General features: G+C 43.7%; 1 protein-coding gene across 1 annotated transcript in view; it reads right to left on the reverse strand.

Moving 5' to 3' along the window:
* GABBR2 (gamma-aminobutyric acid type B receptor subunit 2) overlaps positions 1-13,723 on the reverse strand; it is a 248,965-nt gene extending 235,242 nt beyond the window's left edge. Inside the window, exon 1 of the mRNA XM_035124845.3 lies at positions 12,469-13,723. Coding sequence (XP_034980736.1) covers positions 12,469-12,783 — 315 coding nt within the window. The 5' untranslated portion in view covers positions 12,784-13,723. The remainder of the gene's footprint in view (positions 1-12,468) is intronic.
* Between the last annotated feature and the right edge of the window lie 10,239 nt (positions 13,724-23,962).

Genomic DNA, 23,962 nt, shown 5'->3' on the forward strand with positions numbered 1-23,962 from the left:
ACATGAAGGTATCTCCGGTAACAGTGCTGGAGGTGGATTGGGAGCAGGCCCTTTGAGGAGCTGCTCCCTGGGGGGTAGATAATTCTAGATTAGACAAACTTAAAATTATGAAATGTCATATATTAGGAGATAGACAGGATAGCTGTGGCAGTACAAGAGCACCACCCTGTTTTGCATTTGATCATCCTAGATGCTATTTAAAAGAACCTCTGGTTCAGGTACCACTGTAATCCACAACAGAAAGTATCAGAGAGAAAATTAAGGACTCTAGAACTAATTTGCCTTATCACACAATCCCCTTGTGTATGAGGGAACTGAGAGGGAGAGGGACAGTAACAAACTCTAAAGGGCCTCGAAACAACACACCACCAAAATGTTTTTAACAAGTGCATTAGAATTTACCTGAGTGTCCTGTAATGTTACTTGGAGTTCGTAGTTCTTCAGAATCCATGAGTGCCTGCGTAAATGTTGCAAGGCTATATGAATTGCAGGCAATATTCCTGCTGTTAGGTTACCATGCCCTGTAAAATGACTGACAGGCAAAAGCCCAAGAATGGATACGAGAGTGCGAGGTCGAGCAGTAGGTCGCTCCTCCGAATATCTGATCATTAGCAGTGCGCAAATCACCAGAAGGCCCATCCTCCATTTCCAAGTAAACATGTTCCTCAGACTTTCTCTCTGACTTACTTCCTCCCTTTAGAGCTTTCATCTCTAGAGCAAACAGGCCCCAGCTTGTCTGTCAGTCTGACATTTTGAAGTTGCTACTTCCTTGGGCTGCTGTGTCTCTCTAAGAACGGAGCTAATTGTTATTAAAGGATAAACTGCTCTCCAAGGCTGGATTTTCCAATTTGGACAGTAATCCTGCTCACAGCAGTGCTGCTGTGAATCAGTTCCTCACAAGAATAATTCTTGAGGCAAACTGTTCTGCCAAGTCTAATTTTAAATATTTGTCATTTTGGACATTTCGCTAGCACAATTCATCACCCCATAGTTGTCAAATTTATAAACATATTAGAATAATAATTCTTCAGGATACAGATCTGTCTGTTCGTAGGAATTTCTACATTTTAAAATATCATTTTTTATGTTTCTGCACATCAGCAGGCGTGCAATATTGTACGAAAATGTGTGCATACCACCTGCTGAATTCTTCACATTAGCTTCATATTAGCTGCTGCTAATATTTCTCTAGCTCCAATGGGAAGAGCTCCGCGCCAAACATGGCAGTCTCAAGCCTTTATCTTCCTTCTTGCTGGTGCCAGTAAGCGCTGCAGCTCATCTGCGCAGACTGTTTAATGGCTCATGCTTCCAGCTTGCTAACAGGAGAATCTTATTTCCCACATGGTCACCATTTACTTTGGCCTTTTGTTTCCTGCTTACAAAAAAAGTATAAGGAAAGAGGTTGTTGGTTTGTTTTTTAAATGCCTTGGTGAGAGAGCTTGAGATCTGCACTTGTTTGTGTGGCCATACGCTGCTCCTTTCTTCTGCACAGGCATTATGAAACATTCCCTGGTTACATGACTACATACTATTTTTCCCATCAGGATACTTGCCTCAACAGAGAGGAGAATTAAAGTTGCCTGGGAAACCACACATTTAGGACATACAGGTTTCAAGCTGGCTGGTTTTTACAAACTCAATTATCTTTTCTTAGTACTTAAAGACAACTGCACTCCTATACACACTTACCTGAGAGTCAGTCCCAGTGAACTCCAAGCGGCTTTCTTCTGAGGCTGTGCACACCATACTCTGAAGCACATTCTTTCCCCCGAAAGAATTCTGGGTACTGGAGTTTGTTGAGGGCTGCTGGGAACTGTAACTCTGTGAGGAGTGAACTACAGTGTCCAGAACACTTTGAGAGAAAGATGTGCTTCACAGGTGCTTTAAAGGTGTACTGAGCACACAGCCTGAGTGGGCATGTATAGACGCACACTGTGGACAACTGAGACCTGATGAAGGGCAAGCAGAATAAAGCCATTGGTGCTGGATTCCACATAGCTAAATTCACATGGTATTGGTATGCAAGCCACCCATGTCCCTGGAGCACTTTGCACAGACTTGCTAACACAGCAAATGTAAGAACCAATAGCCTGACTTATACATGATGCCAGTCAGAGAGAATCCCACATGGTTAAGTGTTTTGTTAAGTTTCTCTCTTTCTTTCTCTCTTTCTCTCACACTACCACACACACAATCACTTATAAATGGTGCAATGATGTCGCATGGAAGATTTTCTGTTTAAACATGCATAGGCTCATAAACTTAATTAGTAACATAATGAATAGATACACTACCAGTCAAGTTGGGCACTGGGGGTTTCTTTTAGCTGTCAGATTTCAGTATCAGGGTTATAACTGCATTCAATTACATGTTCAATGGGCAATGTTGTCATAACTATTAAAGTTTTCAGTAATTCAAAGTAATTTGAAGTTCGCCAAGCAAGATAGGATTGTGAGATCACAACTTCTCTTTCAATGCAGGCATTAGCAGAAATGTGAGGTGCTATCTGGCATGGATGTATAGAAGAGAGCAAAGAACTCTTTCTTCCTATATACTAATGTAAGGTAGTCATCATGCAGCCTCCATTGGAGGATTTGTAGTGTCTCATCAAAATCCTGGAGTTGCATGAAGACAGGGCAGGCAGGGTGGGCGAGCAATGTGAGCAGGTGCAATAGTCTACCATAAATTTACCTAGTCTGCCATACATCTGCAATAAAAGAGAAATAAAAGTATCCACACTCTTTACCCATATTCCTGATTGCATGGATGGCAGTTCCCCCGTCCCTCCACTGATATTCTGTGCCTTTAGCAACTGGACGCCAAGTTCCTACCTGGGTTTTGCTGTACCCTCAGGAGATACCTTGGGCAGGCTACAGCCTTCCCAACTGTAATAGGGGAATAGTAATTATAGAGTTGTTTTAACCATCACTGAAATAATGTGCATAAAGCCAACCCCCTACCCTCTCCGGGGGTTACGGAGAGGGGCCGCTGGCCCGCGATGCCCCCAGACCCACTCCGACTGTTTATGGAGTGGGGGGGGCTTGGGCTGAAGCACTTACGAGGGCCAGGACTCCCGGACGCTAATCTGCATGGCGGGGATTTCCATGATTAAAGAAGATAATTAGGCTTAAATCTATGGACATACTTCAGAAGGAGGGGCAGAAGCGCTGTTTACTGCCGAGAAATCTATGCTGCTGAGGGTGAGGAGTTAAAGGCTGTATTTCATCTGGAAGAAGAATTGATGGGGACGGAGCGATAAGGGAAGCGAGTCTTTTTTTATTTTTTTTCATATGAGTTACTTTGTACCTTCCCAGACGTGATGTCCTGGCTTGTTTGGAGTGAAAGAGAAGGAAAAGACTGTGTGAGTTGAACTTTATAAACTGTTGTTATTGAGCATATTTTTTGAAGATGAGGAGTTGCTGACGAGAAAAGCCCCCCTCTAGTTGGATGGGAGGAGTGCCTGGACGCGTTCGGAGGATTTATGAGTTGTGACGCACTTTGAATTGGAGCAGCGACCTGAAGCTAAGTTCAGCTATAGGGCAAGGAGATCCATTAATTTACCAAGAGTCTATGCATGGTGTGAGGTTTGGTTCTTCTGCCTGGAAAAGCTGTAAATTTTATAAAGATCGTTAATCTATGAGAGAAAACGAAAGTGATTTGAGTTTTTTTAAGATGGCGCTGCTTCGTGTTGAGAGTCGACGCAATAGGGACGCTCCAGACCAAGAAGATTTATGGGGAGGCTGGACTGATTAACTCACACAGGAGAAAGAACATTTGTGAAACTTTGTTTGACATTTATCTCAGCAGCTGGGAAATAATCGGTTGAAAGAGGAAAACATCTATGTGACTGTAAGGGAAAGATCTGGATTATTATGAACTCGGAGAGACGATTTGAACTTTAGAAAAAAGACGGCAGTGGACGGTTGCGAGGAATCCCCAATTTCTTGAAGCATGGGAACCCAAAAAAAAAAATCTAGATGATTTGGCATAACATTCGGTTTGATTGATATATATGTGTATAATTTGAAATAATGAATGTGATATAATTGGTTTGAATTGGAAAAATTAATAAAAATATATTTTTTAAAAAAAGAAATAATGTGCATAAAGCAAAGGAGCACTAGGGAGGGAAAATGTACAATTGTTAAAAGCAGAGTATCTTATGGGGAAAGTACTGCAAACTTCTTATCCTCAAAAGGCCTGTTATGTCAAGATAAGATCTTTGTGGCCTGCAGAAAATGGCAGGTTGGCCAGAAAAGGCAGGAGAAAGTCCAGTTCAGAAAGGAATAGTGTCCCCATCTTCCTCATATCTAATACTTCAGGTTGCTCACCTTAATGAACTAACAGATGACAGCAGAGCTAACCGAAAGGCAGAAAACAGAACAGAATAAATGGCAAATGGATCAACAATGGCCACAGGATCAAAATAATGATGCCAGAAAAAAATGTTTCAGTCTTTCCTAATCTGGTAGCCTCCACATGTTTTGGACTACAACTCTCAACAGCCCCAGTCACCAAGCTAGGCATTACTGGCTTACAGCAATTATTCTTTTTAGTACAGATACTGATTGGATGACTGTTGGCAACATATTTGATTCTGAAATTAAAGAGGAAAGCCTGTTAGATTGATCAAAAAGACAGTCAAATCAAAACTGGAGTTATTTTTATGCCCAATGTCAGTCCGGCCATATTGGGATGGAGCCCTGAACTTCATTTTAGAATCCTATCTAGAGACCCAACTACATTTATTTATTTTACCTTATTTCATTTATATCCCACCTTTCCTCCAATGAGCTCAAGGCAACATATATGATCCCCCCTCCCAATTTTATCCTCAAAACAGCTTCATAGCCAAGCAGGGTTTGAACTTGGGTCTCCTGCTTGCTAAGATAGTTTTCCTCCAGTTAGAGAGAAAAAGTGCAAACAGGCATGTACTTCATTAACCACAAGTTTCTCCCAAACATCCAGCACCAGGCATCATGGGTTCCAGGCAGGAATGAGCCAGAGCACCCCTTTATAGATACTACCGGTAATTCCTCCCCAAAATGCATGAAATTTTGCACATAAGCAAAAACATCGCTAATATATGCAACACTATGCCCCTGATTCTAAATATGTATGAGTTTTTGTAACTGTGCCATAAACATGAGACCAAATCCTCAATTTACTTTTCTCTCCAAATGGTGTACAGAATTTTCATAAGGCCCTAATCATGCTTTACAGAGAAATTAAAGCAACTGCAATAGATTAGGTCCTGATTTAGTAACATGGCCTTATTATTTTAACTTTCTTTTCAGTGCTATTGATTAGTAGAAATACAATTATTTGCAAGCGCATGCTAAACTTATTTGCTTGCAAGATGCAAAATGCTGCATTCTGTTCCTTGTGTGCTGCTAAATTTAATCTCTTTCATTAACTCATTTGTTACTTCATTAATTCACTCAGGCTTGTAGCCCATCCCACTCCAAAACCTTAGGATGGATAACTTTAAAAAAATAAAAAATTATTTGTACCTCTTTAGCCTTGCCACCAAACATGACCCTGAACAAAAATGGTGTATAATGCTTTTGAATAAAAAATGCATTGAGCCAATTTAAATATTGGGTTTAATTCGCCGAAATGGAACAACTTCAAATTCAGGCACCGTACTGAAAATGACAGCATGTCGCAAATCATTTTTAAGATAAATTTATTTCACATTCAATATTTTCTGCACAGTGTTTTTAAAAGATCCTTGCCACAACCCTGCACACATTTAGGGTGTTTAAATCCCAATAATTAAGAGCTAAGCAGTCTCTTTGCGGATTTCAGCCTTTGAGCTCAACAGGCCAGGATTAGAGCACATTACTTCAGAGGAAAGAGACCTGGTGTGTCCCTTTTCTCTTTCCCCTCTCCAAGTGTCCTCCTGAACTTTCCTGGAAGGAAGCTGATCCAGGCACCACTTCTCCTGAGCAATGAGCTGTCATTTCCAGCACCCACCCACTGCTTGTCCCACTGGCTTCAACCTATTGAGCAGGACACTGAGCAGGGCAATGCAACACTGTACTTTCCTGCTGAAGTTCCTGCAGAGATAGCCTTATGCTCTGTGAGAAGATACACGTGAATTACTACCAACGTCCTAAATTCAAAGCCTAACTTTTTGTTCCCTGTGTGTTAGTGCACAGAAACTGCCATGTGATGTACTGACAAAATTGCACCTGATGACTCATAAGTCAATAATAGATCATTCTGGCTATCAACCACACTTTCAGATAATGAGACCAATGTTCTTGAAACTATGGAATGTAAGCCAAAATTTGTTAGGCAACAAGTATGGCCACTATAGCATCTTGCTATCATCCCAGGAGTGGAGGAGAGAGAGCTTGTGCTGATGCCTCAACAGGAAAACAAAATCACCTTTTAAAAACAGTTTTTATTCAGTATTTAAGAAATAACCTGTACAATTTACCACTCATAGTGCAATACAAGGCACCAAACATTACAACAAAGATACAACTCAGTTCAGGTAAGCACAGCATATCACTTCTTCATTCATTCATTCCTTATGTAACGGAGCAACTAAGAAATGGACGGTATTAACCTTTCTGCACACAGAAACCTCTGACAAACTTCTGTTAACAGCAATCACTATATATCTAGCAATTTATAATGTTTAATAAATGAACCCTAATGCAATAAAGCAAAAATATATTAGCAGTATGTGATTTGTACATTGCTGGGCAACTACACTTTGCAGGCACAGGTCTCAAGAGGTCTAGCACCACGGACAGCTCCATGCTCATTATTTCTTTTTTGCATTTGCTTCTTATTTCCTATATGTATATCATTTTTTTGCCTTGAATAGAAGAAGAGGGCAGGATTCAACTAAGTTGTTGCATGAGCAGAATGAGGTGTGCTCATGCAATGGGGCTTTCCCCCTTCTCCTTCCCCTGTGCCCCCTAAATCTGTTCTGGAAGGTTGGTGAAGATCTATCATGGGTTTGGGGGCACACATAGGAAGAGAGTGGAGGAAAGTCCCATTACGCAAGTTGACCTTGTTCTGCTCATGCATACCCACTTAGTGTTACACTGAAACCCACCCATGCTGTCAAATGTTTTAGCACAAGATCTGCCTTTAACCCTAGCCCGCAGCAAAAGGACCCACATTTTCTGTTAGGGGGCATCATTTGATATTGTTAATATCACGACATAGTTCAGTCAGTAGAACATGAGACTCTTAATCTCGGGGTCATGGGTTCGAGGCCCACATTGTGCAAAAGATTCCTACATTTCAGGGGGTTGGACTAGATGACCTTTGTGGTCCCTTCCAACTCTACAATTCTAGGGCAAACAAATTCATTGGGGAGGAAATAAAGGATACAGTCTTGCTCTTGGAAGTACTCAAGATTAGACTGTAAAACACACTGTGCACTTTAAGAGCAATTGTTCTGAAAATAAATCTATACATTACCTATATCGGCCCAGGTCAAAGAGTCACACCCTTTTGTTGTTTTATATAAATGAGTTTGTGCCCTTGGCATAGATACTTATTAGACAGGTTCATCTGATAAACCTGTTTAATTAGCAAGCAACACTGCATTCCTGGGAAGTAATTGTTGAAAAATAAATACAAGGGAAAGCAATACCCCCACCCATGTCATCCATTCATATACACAACATCTTTATGTTAGGAAAAGATTTTACCAAAAGAAAAAGAGAGACATGCAGTGCTAGTATAATCCACCTGAGCTCCAACTGTGTGCCACTGGTTTGTGCTAACACCCCACCAGTTGAAGACCAATGGTGTAAGATTGTGCATGCTCTCCTACAAGGCCACCAATCATGGCTTAAAGTTAAAGGGACCCCTGACCGTTAAGTCCAGTCGCGGACGACTCTATGGTTGCGGTGCTGATCTCACTTTAAAGGCCAAGGGAGCCAGCGTTTGTCTGCAGAATTTTTTTCCGGGTCATGTGGCTAGCATGACTAAGCTGCTTCTGGCGAAACCAGAGCAGGGCACGGAAACCCCGTTTACCTTCCCGCCGGAGAGGTACCTATTTATCTACTTGCACTTTGACATGCATTTGAACTGCTAGGTTGGCAGGAGCTGGGACCAAGCAATGGGAGCTCACCCCGTCGCGGGGATTCGAACCGCCAACCTTCTGATCAGCAAGCCCTAGGGGCAGTGGTTTAGACCACAGCACCACCCGCGTCAATCATGGCTTACCACTGCATATTTACATGGAGAGACTCACATTCATGCGCTTGTCACATGTGACATGGTTCTCAGAAACTATACAGTTCAGTTTCCTACATCATAACTAGCTTCTTAGAGTAAAAATTTCAGGTGGCAAATACTGAAAAAGACGAGATATCTACATCTCTTCACAGATGCAAAACCTGCTTAATGCATAGAACACACGCTTCCTTCCTTTTCCATATTTCCATTAGTTCAACTTGTACATTTTTTCCTATTAATAATATCTGTTTAACATCAGTAAAAGAGTGGTATGTTAACAAGCATGAGACTACTCAGAAGATCAAAGTCTGCCTTGCTATTTTACAGGATTTCTTCCCTGGAGTACAAAAAAAAAAGTTGCTGGTTTGTTTTTTCGTTTTTTTAAAAGATTTTACTAAACCTTCATGTTCCACTTGGAAAAAGGAGATCCACACACAGAAGCATCTTCCATGCATGGGTCTCTGTCACTGGATCGGGAACCTATGGGTGAACATGAACATTGATTCAGTTGCAGATGTTGCCTCATTGTAGCGATACACGCATTCAGATGTGCAACCCATCCACATTCTACAGCAACTAGAATCAGAATTGCAGAGTTGGAAAGCAACACAAGGGTCATTCAGTCACATAACTATACACAACTAAAACTGTAATAGGAGATCAACAAAAAAATGCATTTTCCTAAATATTGAAACATGACAGAAAGATTATATACTTAAACTTCTCAAAGATCACAAGCAGCTCAATATCAACAGTAATCATTATCTATGAACATTTAATTAATGTATCCTATACTAACTAGCAATGACAAACCTAGACAGCATCTTTAAAAGCAGAGACATCACCTTGCCGACAAAGGTCCGTATAGTTAAAGCTATGGTTTTCCCAGTAGTGATGTATGGAAGTGAGAGCTGGACCATAAAGAAGGCTGATTGCCGAATAATTGATGCTTTTGAATTATGGTGCTGGAGGAGATTCTTGAGAGTCCCATGGACTGCAAGAAGATCAAACCTATCCATTCTGAAGGAAATCAGCCCCGAGTGCTCACTAGAAGGACAGATCCTGAAGCTGAGGCTCCAATACTTTGGCCACCTCATGAGAAGAGAAGACTCCCTGGAAAAGACCTTGATGTTGGGAAAGATTGAGGGCACTAGGAGAAGGGGATGACAGAGGATGAGATGGTTGGACAGTGTTCTCAAAGATACCAACACGAGTTTGACCAAGCTGCGGGAGGCAGTGGAAGACAGGAGTGCCTGGAGTGCTATGGTCCATGGGTTCACGAAGAGTCGGACATGACTAAATGACTAAACAACAACAACAATACCAACTAGAGGGACACGGGTGGTGCTGTGGGTTAAACCACTGAGCCTAGGGCTTGCTGATCAGAAGGTCAGCGGTTCGAATCCCCGTTATGGGGTGAGCTCCCATTGCTCAGTCCCAGCTCCTGCTAACCTAGCAGTTTGAAAGCACATCAAAGTGCAAGTAGATAAATAGGTACCGCCCCGGCGGGAAGGTAAACGGCATTTCCATGCCCTGCTCTGATTCGCCAGAAGCGGCTTAGTCATGCTGGCCACATGACCCGGAAGCTGTCTGTGGACAAACGCCGGCTCCCTCAGCCTATAGAGCGAGATGAGCGCTGCAACCCTAGAGTCGTCCGTGACTGGACCTAATGGTCAGTGGTACCTTTACCTTTACCTTACTATATACTATATACCTTTACCATACTAATGACTGGAATCTGAATGTGTGAGCATTCTATGACCCGTTCCAGGGACAGCCTCATCTGAGGTTGATGTCGATGAGATATTTAAGTTATGCCTGTGGTGTTCTGTCTGTGATGGTTCATTCACACGTGCACACTCTCAGCTGATGCTACAGTTATCAACCAAGGAATGCATGTGAGAATCAGTCTTGGGTCTCACTTTTCCAAAACTCCACATTCTGTAGATTGTTTAATAGTGGGAACCTGTGCATGACTGCTCAAAAGTATGCACTATTAAGTTCAACTGGATTTACTACCAGGCAAGCAGGTCTAGGATTGCAACCTATATCATCTCATATATGCTTACAAATGTAACCTTATAGAAACATATTCCTCCTTATTTGAATTTTAGATTGTAATTAATGTTTTCAAAATCTCAATTGCTTTTCAAGTAAATTTGACTTTTCTTCATCTGACGTATGAAGAAATATCCATGCATGCCCACTTGTTACCATTGCAATCTCATTTTCAAGCCATCCATTCAAATAATTCACACCAAAGGTGATAATTTATAGACAAAAAATTATATTTGTACAAAAATATGTATCATAATCTTGGGTTTTCTACAGATAAGGAATTACAGTCTTGCTATGACCACAGCTGTATCCTTGCTCAACACATACGTTCCACATAAGATGGTTATTTTAAATGCTACTGCCCCTTGATTTCCTTTCTAAGCAAATGTGGAAAGGGCATTACGTTGAACAATGCAGAAAATGTTTAAATAAAACCAGTAATTTAAAAACCCAAAGGTACCATGAAGTATATGACAGCGAAGCATGTTCATTTGCTCCTGATTTGTATTTCTACCAAATACCAAGTGCAAAATGGAAGAAGCCTACATGGTGTCACCTTAAGACAAATTTTGGACGAGGACAGTTAACCTTTCTTCTCAGTAGTCATTCTTTACAGCAGGGTTATCTTGGCAGTGATCATCAGGCATAAGTATTACATAAGAAACTGCTGCCACCTTCAGGAAAGGTCCAACATTGAATCAGCATTTATTTGCCGCAAACACGTTTGCTTGAATTGTGACCAAAAAATCCAAGCACAAAACAATAAGCCTCCAACGTGTCCGCAACAAAGCCCCTCGATAACTTCATGTGAATGATCAGGAAATGAAAACTGAACAACCTAAGTAAGGAATTCTCTGCTGTGCGCTCTGCAACGGTCCCTCGCCCTTGGCCCACCCAGCCTAAGTGCACAAGATGTGTTACCCAGCATTTACAGGAAGAATTATGCATGGCAGACAAACGACAACGACGACGAGGGGGGAACTGCAAAATTAACTCTTTCTGGGCACTGGCTGATTGGTTTTGCACAACCGACTGATGAAAGAATGCCAGCCAAATTCTCGCCTACTTTTCTTCTTCGTCCCTTCCCGCTTCCCAACGAGCCTCTCTGTGTCTTGTGTGTGCCACTGTACCTGCCAACCAGCTAGTGCGAACTGAAACAAGAGAGGAGAGTGCGCCAAGAGGAGCGCACGGAGAGGACGCTCCAAAGGGGGCAGCTGCTCCTGAAAGACGGAGGCTCCGGCATCCTCCTCCTCTTTGCCTCCTCTCATCGCTAAAGGGGGGAGGGCAAGACACACCACCCGCTGCATCTCTCTCCTGCCTGCCTTCCCCTTCCCGGCTAAGCGCTAGAAATCCGACTAGCCTCCCGCTCGCCCTTCAGGAGTTCACGGAGAGCATCAAGTGGGGCTCCAAGCACGCAAACGCTGCAGCTCAGCTCAAGCTCAGCTATGCGGGTGGCCAAGCGCCTGCTCGCAGCTCGCCAACAACAAATCCCTGACGTGCATCTGTTGCTTAAATAACGGGCGGCGCTTTCTCGGCACGTCAAGAGCTGCAGGTTTGAGCCCAGGCTGCTGGGCCAGGAAGCAGCTGCCCGCGGAAAACGAGCTGCAAATTCGCTAAACACCAGCCTCACTCCTCCGGTGGCGTGGTGGAAGCCAGGCCACTGAGCATGTCAAAAGGGGTGGGGGCAGCGCGAATCAGATCCGAAGTGATTCCGTTCCAAACAGCTGGAGTCTCTTCGAAATGCCTTTTTCCGCCTCGCATCGTTCCCATCCAAGGCCAGCCTCTGCTGCTGCAGACTGGCAGGGGACACAAACACGGATCGGAGCGATTCCGTTTGAAACAGCTGGAGTCCCTTCAAACATGATTTCCTCTTTCCCTTTTGGACTCGCACAGCTTCTGCCCAAGGCCAAGCGCTGCATATATGCATTTAAAGCACCAAGGAGGAACCCAAGCAGGAACTTGAGTGACTCCATCTAAACGGGCGGCCTCCCCTTGAAAGCTCTCGTCCTGCCATCCCATGCCAAACAGCTGGCTGCAGGTCGGCATCAAAGGATCTGGCAGCGGCAGGTCCCACCTTCTGCCCCATGATCCATCAGGCGTTAAGGCAACGGGACTGTGTCGCCCTCCCCCTATACCCCACGCCGAAAGGTGCCCGGCGCTGGCCACGCAGAGAGAGCCCCCTCCCGCCCCACTCACCTCGGTGTCGTAGTAGCGCAGGTCCAGCGAGTAAGGGTCGAGCAAGGACTCGTTGAGGATCTGCTCCATGGCCAGTTGCATGGCCGGTAGGACCCCCCGGCCGATCCTGCCCTTCTCCACCGAGTCGCTGAGCGGCATCAAGCCCATGATGGCGATGGGGGTCGTGGCGGCGGCGTTGGGCAGCGACCCCGCCGGCGCCCGGGAGTTGCTTCGCGCCCAAGCCGAGGAGACCAGCGGCGGCGGCGGCAGGAGGAGCAGCAGGAGGAGCAAGGCAGAGGTGGTGGCCGCGCTGGGCCGCCGGGGCAAGGCAGGCATCCTGCGGGAGAGGTCAGGGGGGCACAAGCACGAGGGCGCCCGCTGCCCTCTGCCAGGCAATGGCCCCGGCAGCGAGGAAGGGGCGCGCACGCTGCGGCCCCCCCGGCTCTAATCCTCCTGGCAATGGCGCCGGCTCCTTCCTCGGGGCGGCCAAATGGAACCACTAGCAGCAGCAGCAGCGACGGAGCCGCTGCCCGCCACCCCCGTTTCCCACCCACCCCACCCCCGAGTCCAAAAGCGTCGGGCGAGGGCGCCTCCTCAGCCCCTCACTCAGCCGCAGCCAGGCTGGGCGAGGGCGCGCGCTTGTCTCCCTGCTCCCGAGCAGGTTCCGGAGGCGACGCGTAAACGCGATGAGGGCTGAGCAGGTGAAAACAATTGGGGCGGGAGGGGGGTGCTCGGCTCTTCCACAAGGCTAGGGACGCTAGTGCCGCATTCCCCCGGAGCCCTCCCGCCGCCGTGCTTCTCCGTTGCCGCCGCCGCCGCTGCTGCAAGCAGACACCACGCCGCGCCACACAGCGCGCGCAAAGTGGCGCGCACAAACCGGCCAAAAGGGGGGAAGCGGCGGCGGCGGCTGGATGCAGTAGGCGAGAGCCCCTCCGTGCACCCGCCCAAATCCTTCTGCCACCTCTTGGCTCCCGCTACTGGGCTTCTTCGTTCGCTCGCCTAGCTTCTGCCCTGCCTTCCTTCCCGGCGGCGGCGGCGGGAGAGGGCTGTTCGGCTGCCGCTGGGGGACGGCGGCTCTTCTGCTGAGGAGACGACACACACAAACACGAGACGCAGGAGAAGATGCAGGGTTTGGGCACGTCCAGCAGCCCATTGGAAGGCGGGCTGGGGCGGGTGGGAGAGGAAAGAGGGCCGCTGGGGAAGGCGGGGAAGGGACGGCGAGGCGGGGGGCGCAGCGGCGTCTGCCCCTTTCCTCGACGCTGTCGCGTACTGAGGTGGCCCACTTGTCTCTTACACACACACGTGACGCACGGATTGTTATTTTTATTTCTTTGGTTTTGTTTTTTAAAGTTAAAAGGTTGGCTGGGCAGATGCCGAGGGGCGCTTGGGAAAGACTTGAGGTGTTTGGCTCCTGCACTGGCTTCGCGTTCAGAGTTCCACCACCTATTCTTTCGTCTCCCTCAGGAACAATGCACTTTTTCCATTAACTTCCTCTAAACATGCAGAGGTGAACCTGTGCAGCTGTCTTACTCTTATTTATTCCCATGTCATGTTCCTAGTCTTATGGCCTAGCCCTCAGCTGTCTCCTCCATGCCTACAGCAAGGCATGGTTTGCTAAGCCAAAGGCAGCCCATCAGCCATGTTTTGAGGCCTGGCAGCACCTTCCCCCCCTTTCCTGCTCTCTCTCTTCCTGCATCTGAGGGAAGTAGCAAAAACAGGAGGCAAATCAAGCCCTGGCAAGGCACCACACATACTTGGTGAGCTTGCTTGGGTTTATTCTGGCTTGGGCTCTTCAAGCTCTGTCACCTGAGAGACTTAAATGAATGAAAAATAGTCAGGACTGAGCCTGGAACCTTTTTTTCCATGCCAGGCATGTGCTCTCAGCCTCTGAACCAATGTCCCTCCTACATGTCAAGTGTCCTTGGCAATGTGTCTTTGCCTACACCAAGCACAGCATCACTGCACACCATCTGTGTACCGAGGAGAGCCAGTCAGCTCTTCTTTTTGGAAGCAAAACTAGAATATTTTTTGTAGCCTCTGAAAAACCGCCAGATACAAGCTGGTGGGCTGGTCTCAGATTGTTGGGTCGGAAGCCCAGTTCACACCCCCATTTACTGGGCGCTTGCTGCCTTCCCAGTACTGGGTTTTATAATTCAGTGCATTATACCTAACCCAACATGCTAATGAATCCTGTACTTCGCTATTAAGATTACACTGTTTGAAGCACTGTTTCTAAAACCAGCTTCCCACCAGCTAGAGTCCTTAAACCATTTGCAAACGGAAACAAATACAACACTACTGTAATGAAGCCATGCGGACGTGAACAGCTGCCTGGAAGGGAAGGAGAGCTGTAAAATGCACCAGGGAAAAAACAGCAACTTTGCTGTGTTATTAAATCATAGAATTCCAGAGTTGGAAATGACCCCGAGAGTCATCTAGTCCATCCAACCTCTTACAATACAGGAATCTCAAGTCAAGTCAAGTCAATTTTTATTATGACAAACAGCCAGCATATTAAACCAGAAATTCTGCATAATTCTCTACATGAACAATAAAAGCAACTGGGGTTTTAACAGTCAATATACAATACTTAAAATACAGGTCCAGCAGAATAAAACACCATAAAAGAATAAGAAATTTAACTAAGAACTGTAGCCGCAATATCATCATTGGAGGGCAGGACAAATTGTTATAATACATTATTCAATAAAAGAGATTTACGTTTTTTAATAGCTAAGGTGCAGAATTTGGCCACAGCGTAGGATACTGAGCTCAAAGAGTCTTCCAGAAGGAATTTGCGTAATGTTTCGGGGGGAAATTCTAGATAATATTGCAAGGGTGTGAATTTTGATAATAGGGGTAAAATGAGTCGCGATCATTCTTCATTATAGAATTCACAGAATAGAAGAATGTGAATAATAGATTCCACCTTGTTGGACATGCATGGACAGAGGCGCTCTTCGATTGGTATACACAAGAATTTGCCAGGAATCTCAACTACAGGAATCTCAACTAAATAATACATGACAGATGGCCATCCAGACTCTGCTTAAAAACCTCCAAGGAAGGAGAGACCACCACCTCTGAGAGAGTCCATTCCACTGTTTAACGTTTCTTACCATCAGAAAGTTCTTTCTGAGGTTTTGTTGGAATCTCCTTAGATATATATTTATGTTGTTTAGTCGTTTAGTCGTGTCCGACTCTTCGTGACCCCATGGACCATAGCACGCCAGGCACTCCTGTCTTGCACTGCCTCCCGCAGTTTGGTCAAACTCATGTTTGTAGCTTCGAGAACACTGTCCAACCATCTCGTCCTCTGTCGTCCCCTTCTCCTAGTGCCCTCAATCTTTCCCAACATCAGGGTCTTTTCCAAGGATTCTTCTCTTCTCATGAGGTGGCCAAAGTATTGGAGCCTCAGCTTCACGATCTGTCCTTCCAGGGAGCACTCAGGGCTGATTTCCTGAAGAATGGATAGGTTTGATCTTCTTGCAGTCCATGGGACTCTCAAGAGTCTCCTCCAGCACCATAATTCAAAAGCATCAATTCTTCGGCGATCAGCCTTCTTTATGGTCCAGCTCTCACTTCCATACATCACTACTGGGAAAACCATAGCTTTAACTATACGGACCTTTGTCGGCAAGGTGATGTCTCTGCTTTTTAAGATGCTGTCTAGGTTTGTCATTGCTTTTCTCCCAAGAAGCAGGCGTCTTTTAATTTCGTGACTGCTGTCACCATCTGCAGTGATCAAGGAGCCCAAGAAAGTAAAATCTCTCACTGCCTCCATTTCTTCCCCTTCTATTTGCCAGGAGGTGATGGGACCTAGACAATCTTTAATTTTGTGCACAGATGTGTGAATTACTGTATGCAGGAATGTTTTCATAATTTTTGTTTATGTAGGACATATGTTAAGTGGAAGGGTCTTGAGGGCAACAGAACCGGCTGTGGAACTGGCAGTGTTACAGATACTCATTCATTTGTAAGAAACATATTTATTTATTAAATTTTTAAAATATTTAATTTAATTTAAAATGAAATTAAACGTATGCAACTGGACAAAGCAAACCTGCAGGGGGGAAATGTTAATAGAACATGGCAGAAGTTATAAAGTTAGACCAAAGAGTTGTCAGCTATGTCAGTTGTACTACAACTGCCTTGACATCAGACTTCGTTCTAATATGGAATTCAAATTAGAAAAGACAGAAAAAATATAATTAATGCCATCAAATATAGCTCTGTGAAAAACAGATTGCGTCAATAACTCATTTTTTTTAAAAAAATATAACAAGTATAAATTAATTGGTAAATTAATGTGGCAGAGTTAATTTGTAGAAAAACCATTTTGTTTCTATTAGGATTTCTTCTGAGTTAAGTTCTAATGGGTATTGATAAATTAAAAATGATTGAAGGTGGAGTAAGACTGTCAGTTCAGCTATACCAAAATAATTTAAAATGAAAATAAAGGGAGTATTTTCTGTTTTTATTAGTATTTTATTAGTAATAAGAGATAAGGAAGGGTTCAGTTTTAGACAGGAAGAATGTGAAAGAGGGGGTTAAAATCCTAACAATTAAAAAGAAAAAAAAATTTAAAGACCGAAACATTTGTTGTGGCATAAGTTTTCATGGGCTAGAGTTCACTTCACCAGAAGCATGTTTAAGCACAAGTAAATCCTAATAGAACTGTGTCCTTAGAACATAGCTACTCCTTAATCTGGCATTATCCCCAGCAATAAGACTTCACCATTGGGTCATAACTAATAGGCCTCATCCTTTATTTATAGTAGTACCACTATGTGAATGTATTTTTGCTTCATTTCCAGACATATTCAGAATGATATAATGGATGCATTCTTGTTGCAGTACTATGTCATCATTCTGTTGACAGTTTTGGAAATGCCCATACACTGGTACCAAGAAGGATGCTGAAGGTAAGTAATGAGAATTAATTTTAAAAAGCATTCAATAAATATTAGTAAATAATATTTTAATGATAATATTTGGTCTTGGGGTAGCAGTGGAACAGTAAAAGGAGATAAAAAGCAAGGTGGGAGAAGGATAGATATATTATGCTCATTAACACGTGGCAAAACACCAGAAAGCAACCAGGATCTTTAGCCAGGAAATTAAGTGGCACTGAATGTAATAATTGCACAAGTGGACATGACAAGAAGGAAGGGACTGAGGAAGAAGTGTAGGTGACTGTGGTCTGCATATTGATTGTGGGCTTTTAACAGGAGAGAAACCAGATCTGTCATGACTTCACCAATTCTGCTGAATTGGTGGGAAGCAACAATAAAAGGGGGGGTGAGTAACACAGGGAGGCAGAATCAGGTGATTCTGTAGGTCTCTGAAATTGAGATAATGGTATCATGATGCCAGCAAAATCATTTATAGCTGTTGTCCTTTGTTTCAGGAATGCTTGTCCAGCTCCTTGTGTGGCGATACCCCGATCCCTCCCAGAGTAAATAAGGACACTGGACAAATTGCATAAGGTTAACGGGCATTAAAAGGCCACAATTTTATTGATTACGGATGTAGAGAGGTATTGGCTTAGGCATTGGATCTAACCGTCTATATCCGACACCAGCCCGTTCTGCTGGCAGTCTGTGAAGGTTTAACCACCGTTGGGTGAGTCCTGTGATGCACATCAACTAGGACTCACCCTGGGGCCACCGCTAGGGGGCGTGCCTTTTGGCCCTCACCTACCACGGCTTCGGACTTGGCCACGCCCCGGACTCCTTAAGGGAGTACCCTTCAGCATTTTGGGGGAGGTGATGGCAGCAACCTCCTCCCCACCTGTAACCTTTCAGAGATAATCCAATGCCCACCGCCATAAACCAAAGTTGTGGCGAGTTGGTACGAGGTAGGCGAAAACCACCAGGCTAGAGCCATCAAAAGCAATTCAAAAGCCAATTCAAAAGCAATGTCAAAAGGAAGGGCCCTGCCTAATGGGAGGGTGGGCGGGAAAAAACGAAGCGGCTGGGGGTCAGGAAAGAGACTGAATCCCATCCGCGCGCTCGCTTAAATTAGCGAGCCACGCCCCCTTGGAGCGTCCTGATTGGACACGCCAAGGGAGCACCGCGTCTGGGAGCCAGCCAATGGGCTGGGAGTATGGCACCCAATTCTCCCAGCACGTGCTCGGGAGGCAGGGAGGCAGAATCAGGTGATTCTGTAGGTCTCTGAAATTGAGATAATGGTATCATGATGCCAGCAAAATAATTTATAGCTGTTGTCCTTTGTTTCAGGAATGCTTGTCCAGCTCCTTTTTGTTTAGATTTACACCAGGCATAGGCAAACGTGGCCCTCCAGATGTTTTGGGACTACAATTCCCACCATCCCTGACCACTGTTCCTGTGAGATAGGGATCATGGGAGTTGTAGTCCCAAACATCTGGAGGGCTGAGTTTGCCTATGCCTGATTTACACACTGCTTTCAGTCGATTCTCAAGGTGGCTTACATTGTAATCATACAATACCCCCCCCCCCAAAAAAATATGTGCCTACTCAAACACTTTGATCCTGCTTGATATTAATAGGTGAGGAGGTCCAAAACACAGGTGTTGTCACACAGAGAGTTTGACTCCTCATGAATATGGAGTGAACAGCATATGGTATTTGTGCTTTGGACCTCCTCACCACTTAATATCAAGGAGAAACCCATATTATATTGTGGGAGTCAGGAATTGGATATGGGCAGAAGGCTAGACTTTTATATCCCAATTGGATCACCCAACTGTCAATCAGCAGCTGTCATTATGTAGTGAATGATGCCTCTCAAAGTACAAAGAAGATAACTTTAATCACTGATCAGCTGATTGGGGGTTGCAGCAACCTCCACTTTGAAAGCACACACTTCCAAAGGAGTTCCCTATAACCTTCAATAAGCTGCAAGACTCTGCACAGGGGAAAACTGAGTGTTTTCTTCTTTCCAGATGAAGCAGTTTGGATTTAAATCCCTAGAGGAAACACTTTAGAAGCTTTCTCTGAAGAATTATTCATTTTTAGAAGCATTTCTGCCTCTACAGAAAGAGCAGTTTGAATCCAAACGATTTCCTCCACCTCAATGGTAAACTCCTTAGTGGAGCCAATCCCATCTGATTCTTGGGGCTGTGATTTGGTGGCTGATTAATTGTCAGTTGTGCAGGGCTCTTTGCAAGCACCAACAATGAGCTGATTGTTAACATCTGCAGATTCTTAATGTTTGCACTGCGCTCTGAAGGCCCGACAATCAGGTGATAGTCAGGAGTATAAACTGCCTTGCAAAAGTGTTTGCAGGTGGCACTGACCATATTTCTATGCCATGTGCTAAGAAAAAATGTAAAGAAACAAGTCTTCAATTTTTTTATTCATACAATTTCAACATTTAAAAATTATTGTTTTTGAAAAAATATATTTTAAAGTTAGATATTTAATTATGAAACCAGCCTTATTGAACATAAATTCATCAGAATTTATTCTCCACTGCATCAGCAAAACACATGCAGGGACACACAGAGACTGACCCCCCCCCCAAGCATTGTTCTTTAGCAAGTTGTTAATGCCAAATCAAATGTGCAAAGATTTCATTTCCAATAACTCCACAAAATGTTAGCTCTCTGACTATATTCTGCTGGAGTGTTTTATCAAATTACAGAGAAGTCTGCTCAAGGGAATTGGTTGAAACCTCATCACATTTATTTTAAATCAGCAAAGGAAAAGAGGGCATGAAATCTGAATCACGGCCTATCCATCTCTTACAGTTTGCACAGAAATAAAATTCTTGTCACTTCATCATTCACTCAATGAATCTGTAAGGCTACAATATAAAGGTTATTAGAAGTGCAACAGATCCTATATTATTAATGGAATATTTCAATTAAAACAACAGGAACTTCCAAATAACTATATTTGGGAACAGGATACCAGTGGTTTTAGGTTATTTGAGTTTTTAAGTAAGTTACACATATGACAAACAAATATAATTTATGTAAACATATAGGAATAGTGTTTCGAATTGCTCTTGGAGTTGTGCCATACCCCCCCCCCCCGAGATAACTTAGATATTCACTATTAGATGACTTCAACCTCAAGTAATGGGCCACAACTCTGTCCTGATCAAAAGAACATTTATCACATAGAGATAAATCAGATATATATAACTTAGGTAATGAGCCTTCTGGTAAATGTGCTCACCATACAGTATTACAAAGTGGAAGACAGGCTGTCTTCTCTTTGGGCTTGACCTTAGGTAAACCAGTTATTCATTCCTTCATTTTCACAACGAAAGCCAGGCATGCAAGGTGCTGATTGCCCAACTCTTGTGAGGTTACAAGACACACACACACACACACACACACACACACACACACACACACAAATACACATTCATACTTTCCTGGAACAATTTTTCAACTTATAAAAAAGTGTGGCTTTCCCCCATCCTTAAATGAGGCACCAAACAAACTTTTGAGTCAGTGAGCATACATGCTACACTTCAAATGGATGCTCCACTGGAAAAGCTGCCTACAAATATTCAAAATAAAGAAGTGTGAACTGCAACAAAACATTGCAGCATAGGATGCTCCAATTAAGAATGTTCTAGTCAGCTAGCCATCTTGTCTTTCACAACACTCTATTCCAGGCATGCCCAACTTGCGGCCCTCCAGATGTATTAGCCTACAACTCCCATGATCCCTAGCTAACAGGACAAGTGATCAGGGATGGTGGGAATTGTAGTCCAAAACATCTGGAGGGCCGCAAGTTGGGCATGCCTGCTCTATTCCATTCCTCACCTCAATGGACATCATTCCATAGCCAATGAGAATGCTCAGTCTCCATTGGATTATTTCAGGTTTTCCCTATCCTTGGGGGGTTGGGGAGGGATCTAAATAAATGTGTACTTCTACAAACCTTAAGGGTTACTCAAGCCTGCCGATACCTCTCTCTTGTGCATTGGTTGTACTGTTTTGGCTGCCTAAGGATTGGCTCTCAAAGAATTGAGTTTGCTATTTGTAATTGCAAGTGGGTATGTGCAGTGTTCCTTTACATTTCCCTCTTGAATACTTCACTCCATTTCCCCTTCACCTGGTTTTCTGCCCCACAACCCAACAGTTGGCCACTAAGTGTGCTTGGCCCATACTGGGTGGGATTGGGTTTCCTCAACACCACTAATCCAGTGACAGGGAACCTGTCAAGTCCCCATCAGCACCAGTTAGCAGGGGAAATGGTCAGGGATGATGGAGCCGAAAAACATCTGGAGGGCCACAGGGCTGTCATTCCTGCACTACTCACTCTACAGAAACAGTCTTGCTGTTTCTTTGAAGCTTTGAGATACAAAACTATGTGGAAACACAAATTAAAATACATAATTTACACATGACCAAGCTACTGATATGTGGACCCTTTCATGGCAATCTCAACATTACAAACTTGTATGTGCGTTTCAGATACAGATGTATTTCTTTGGTACCAAACTACTATTCTCCAGCTGGTTAATTTCCCCAGCTCCATGGCCTGTTGCTCTGTATTAAGAGCACTGGCATTGAAAAGCTCTGGCAAAGTATGCTACTAGGGAGCAGGTGTCTTGATAAATGCTAGCCTCCTTATGTTCCCAGAGGATGGAGAGATGCACCTGCTTGTTGCAACTTCACCCAGCACACCAAGCAGGCATTTGTAACAGATATTGTATGGTGAATGTTTTAGAGCTAGCTATTTTCACCTCTACAGTTCTCCATACCTGTGGTTTTTATAGCCTAATGGCTCAGCTTTGCAGGGCTTCTGAAATCTCTGATTTTCCACCAAGTAGTTTCAATGTTTCTGACTTGGGATACTGGAGCAATGAATGCTGCTCTGTTTCAGCCTAATTACCCTTCTCCCGATGAAGTGTGTGACATTGCTTACTTCTGAGGCCACAATGTACATAGGTTGTCTTCAGTTGGCAGTCATCCAAGGAATGTTTAGGTTAATAGTTACTAAAGAGTTGACTACAGTGAGGCCCCTTGTGTGCCTCCTCCACAAGAGGTCCAGAGGGTGGGAACACAAGGACAGGCCTTTTCTGCGTTGGCTCCCTGCTTGTGGAATGCTCTCCCCAGGGAGGCTTGCCTGGCACCTTCATTACATATATTTAGGTGCCTGGCAAAAACATTCCCCAGGCCTTTGGCTAATTAAACAATCTATGGCCTTTTAAATGCAGGAGCAGGCGTATTGTTTTTATTTGATACTATCGTATGTATTTTTGTGTTTTTATATTGTAAACCATCCTGTGATTCTCAGATTAAAGGCGATATAGATTAAGATAAACAAACAAACAAAAATGATATAAGAGTGCAATGTTACACCTAGAGATAATTTAACATACAAAGCCATCAAATGACAAAGATTCTATTTTGAAAAGTGACAGATTATATATAGAGAGCCCCAAAAGAGATGATGTACACTCTATAAATATTGATATGATATGTTCCAGCATTTCACCAATAAAAAGGACACAGAATGAGGATAAAATGTGTAAGGCTACGCAGATGAGCTGGTTTGGTTCCCAGTGGTTCACTTTATATTGAATGGGTCAAAATGCTGAATATAATTTAGGTTAAAAAGACGCAAAAGTTCGTATCTGTCCCAGATAATGGAGTCATCAACAATAAATTTAGCTTCAACTTTTATGGCATATTAGTGCACTCTTTTACTTTCTGCCACTTAATCGTATGTGAGGAAAAATAAAGTGCTGCACTTAGGGGACAAAATGACTGTCGCAGCAGAGCCATTTCTACTACCATTGAGATTGAATTGCCTGGGCTACACCATCAAGGTTATCTGTGCACACAAAAGAAATACTACAACCTGCAAGGGGTCTCTGCAGGTTACAAGCATTCCCCCAGATGTATCTGACCTACCACCATAGCGGGTATTATTATAATGTATTTTGTAAAAAAAAAATGCCTTTATGAAATTACTGGATTTCTGGGTAGTGAGCAAATTATCAAAATAATAAAAATAGCAGAAAGTCAAAAGCATAAAGAATGCACACAAACATGCAGGAGCATCATTTTTTTTTAAAGGTCCAAAATCATTTAAAAAAATAGGACAGACTTTGCTTGGCAAAGCAATGACAGCAATGAAGTTCCACAATTAAGGTGCAACTACAGAAAAGGCCCTGTCTCTAGTAGCTACCTGCCTAATCTCTGCTTTAAGTAGCTAAGTGGAAAATACGCAATCAGGAAATAATGTTCAGTTGTTTCTATTGCACTATTACCAATTCTGACATTCCAGGTTTTTTTTGAGTGTGTGTATATTCGTAACAAAACTCTTATCCTATGACTAAAACATTTTAAATGGCATCAGAAGTGCCTATTTACCCTTTGCACTGCAATGACATCTCATGTCTGTCTTAAAGACTCCTTCGATTTCATGGGTCAAAATCCAGCAGTTATCTAAATGCAAATGTTGTAGAATAAAAAAAAACAGGTATTTTGCAAGGTAGTGCAATTAACGTCAGTATTAGATTCAAAAAAATCTTTGAAAGTATAGTCTTTCAGAAAAGA

Source organism: Zootoca vivipara, chromosome 8, assembly GCF_965207765.1.
Source record: "Zootoca vivipara chromosome 8, rZooViv2.hap1.1, whole genome shotgun sequence".
Taxonomy (NCBI): Eukaryota; Metazoa; Chordata; class Lepidosauria; order Squamata; family Lacertidae; genus Zootoca; species Zootoca vivipara.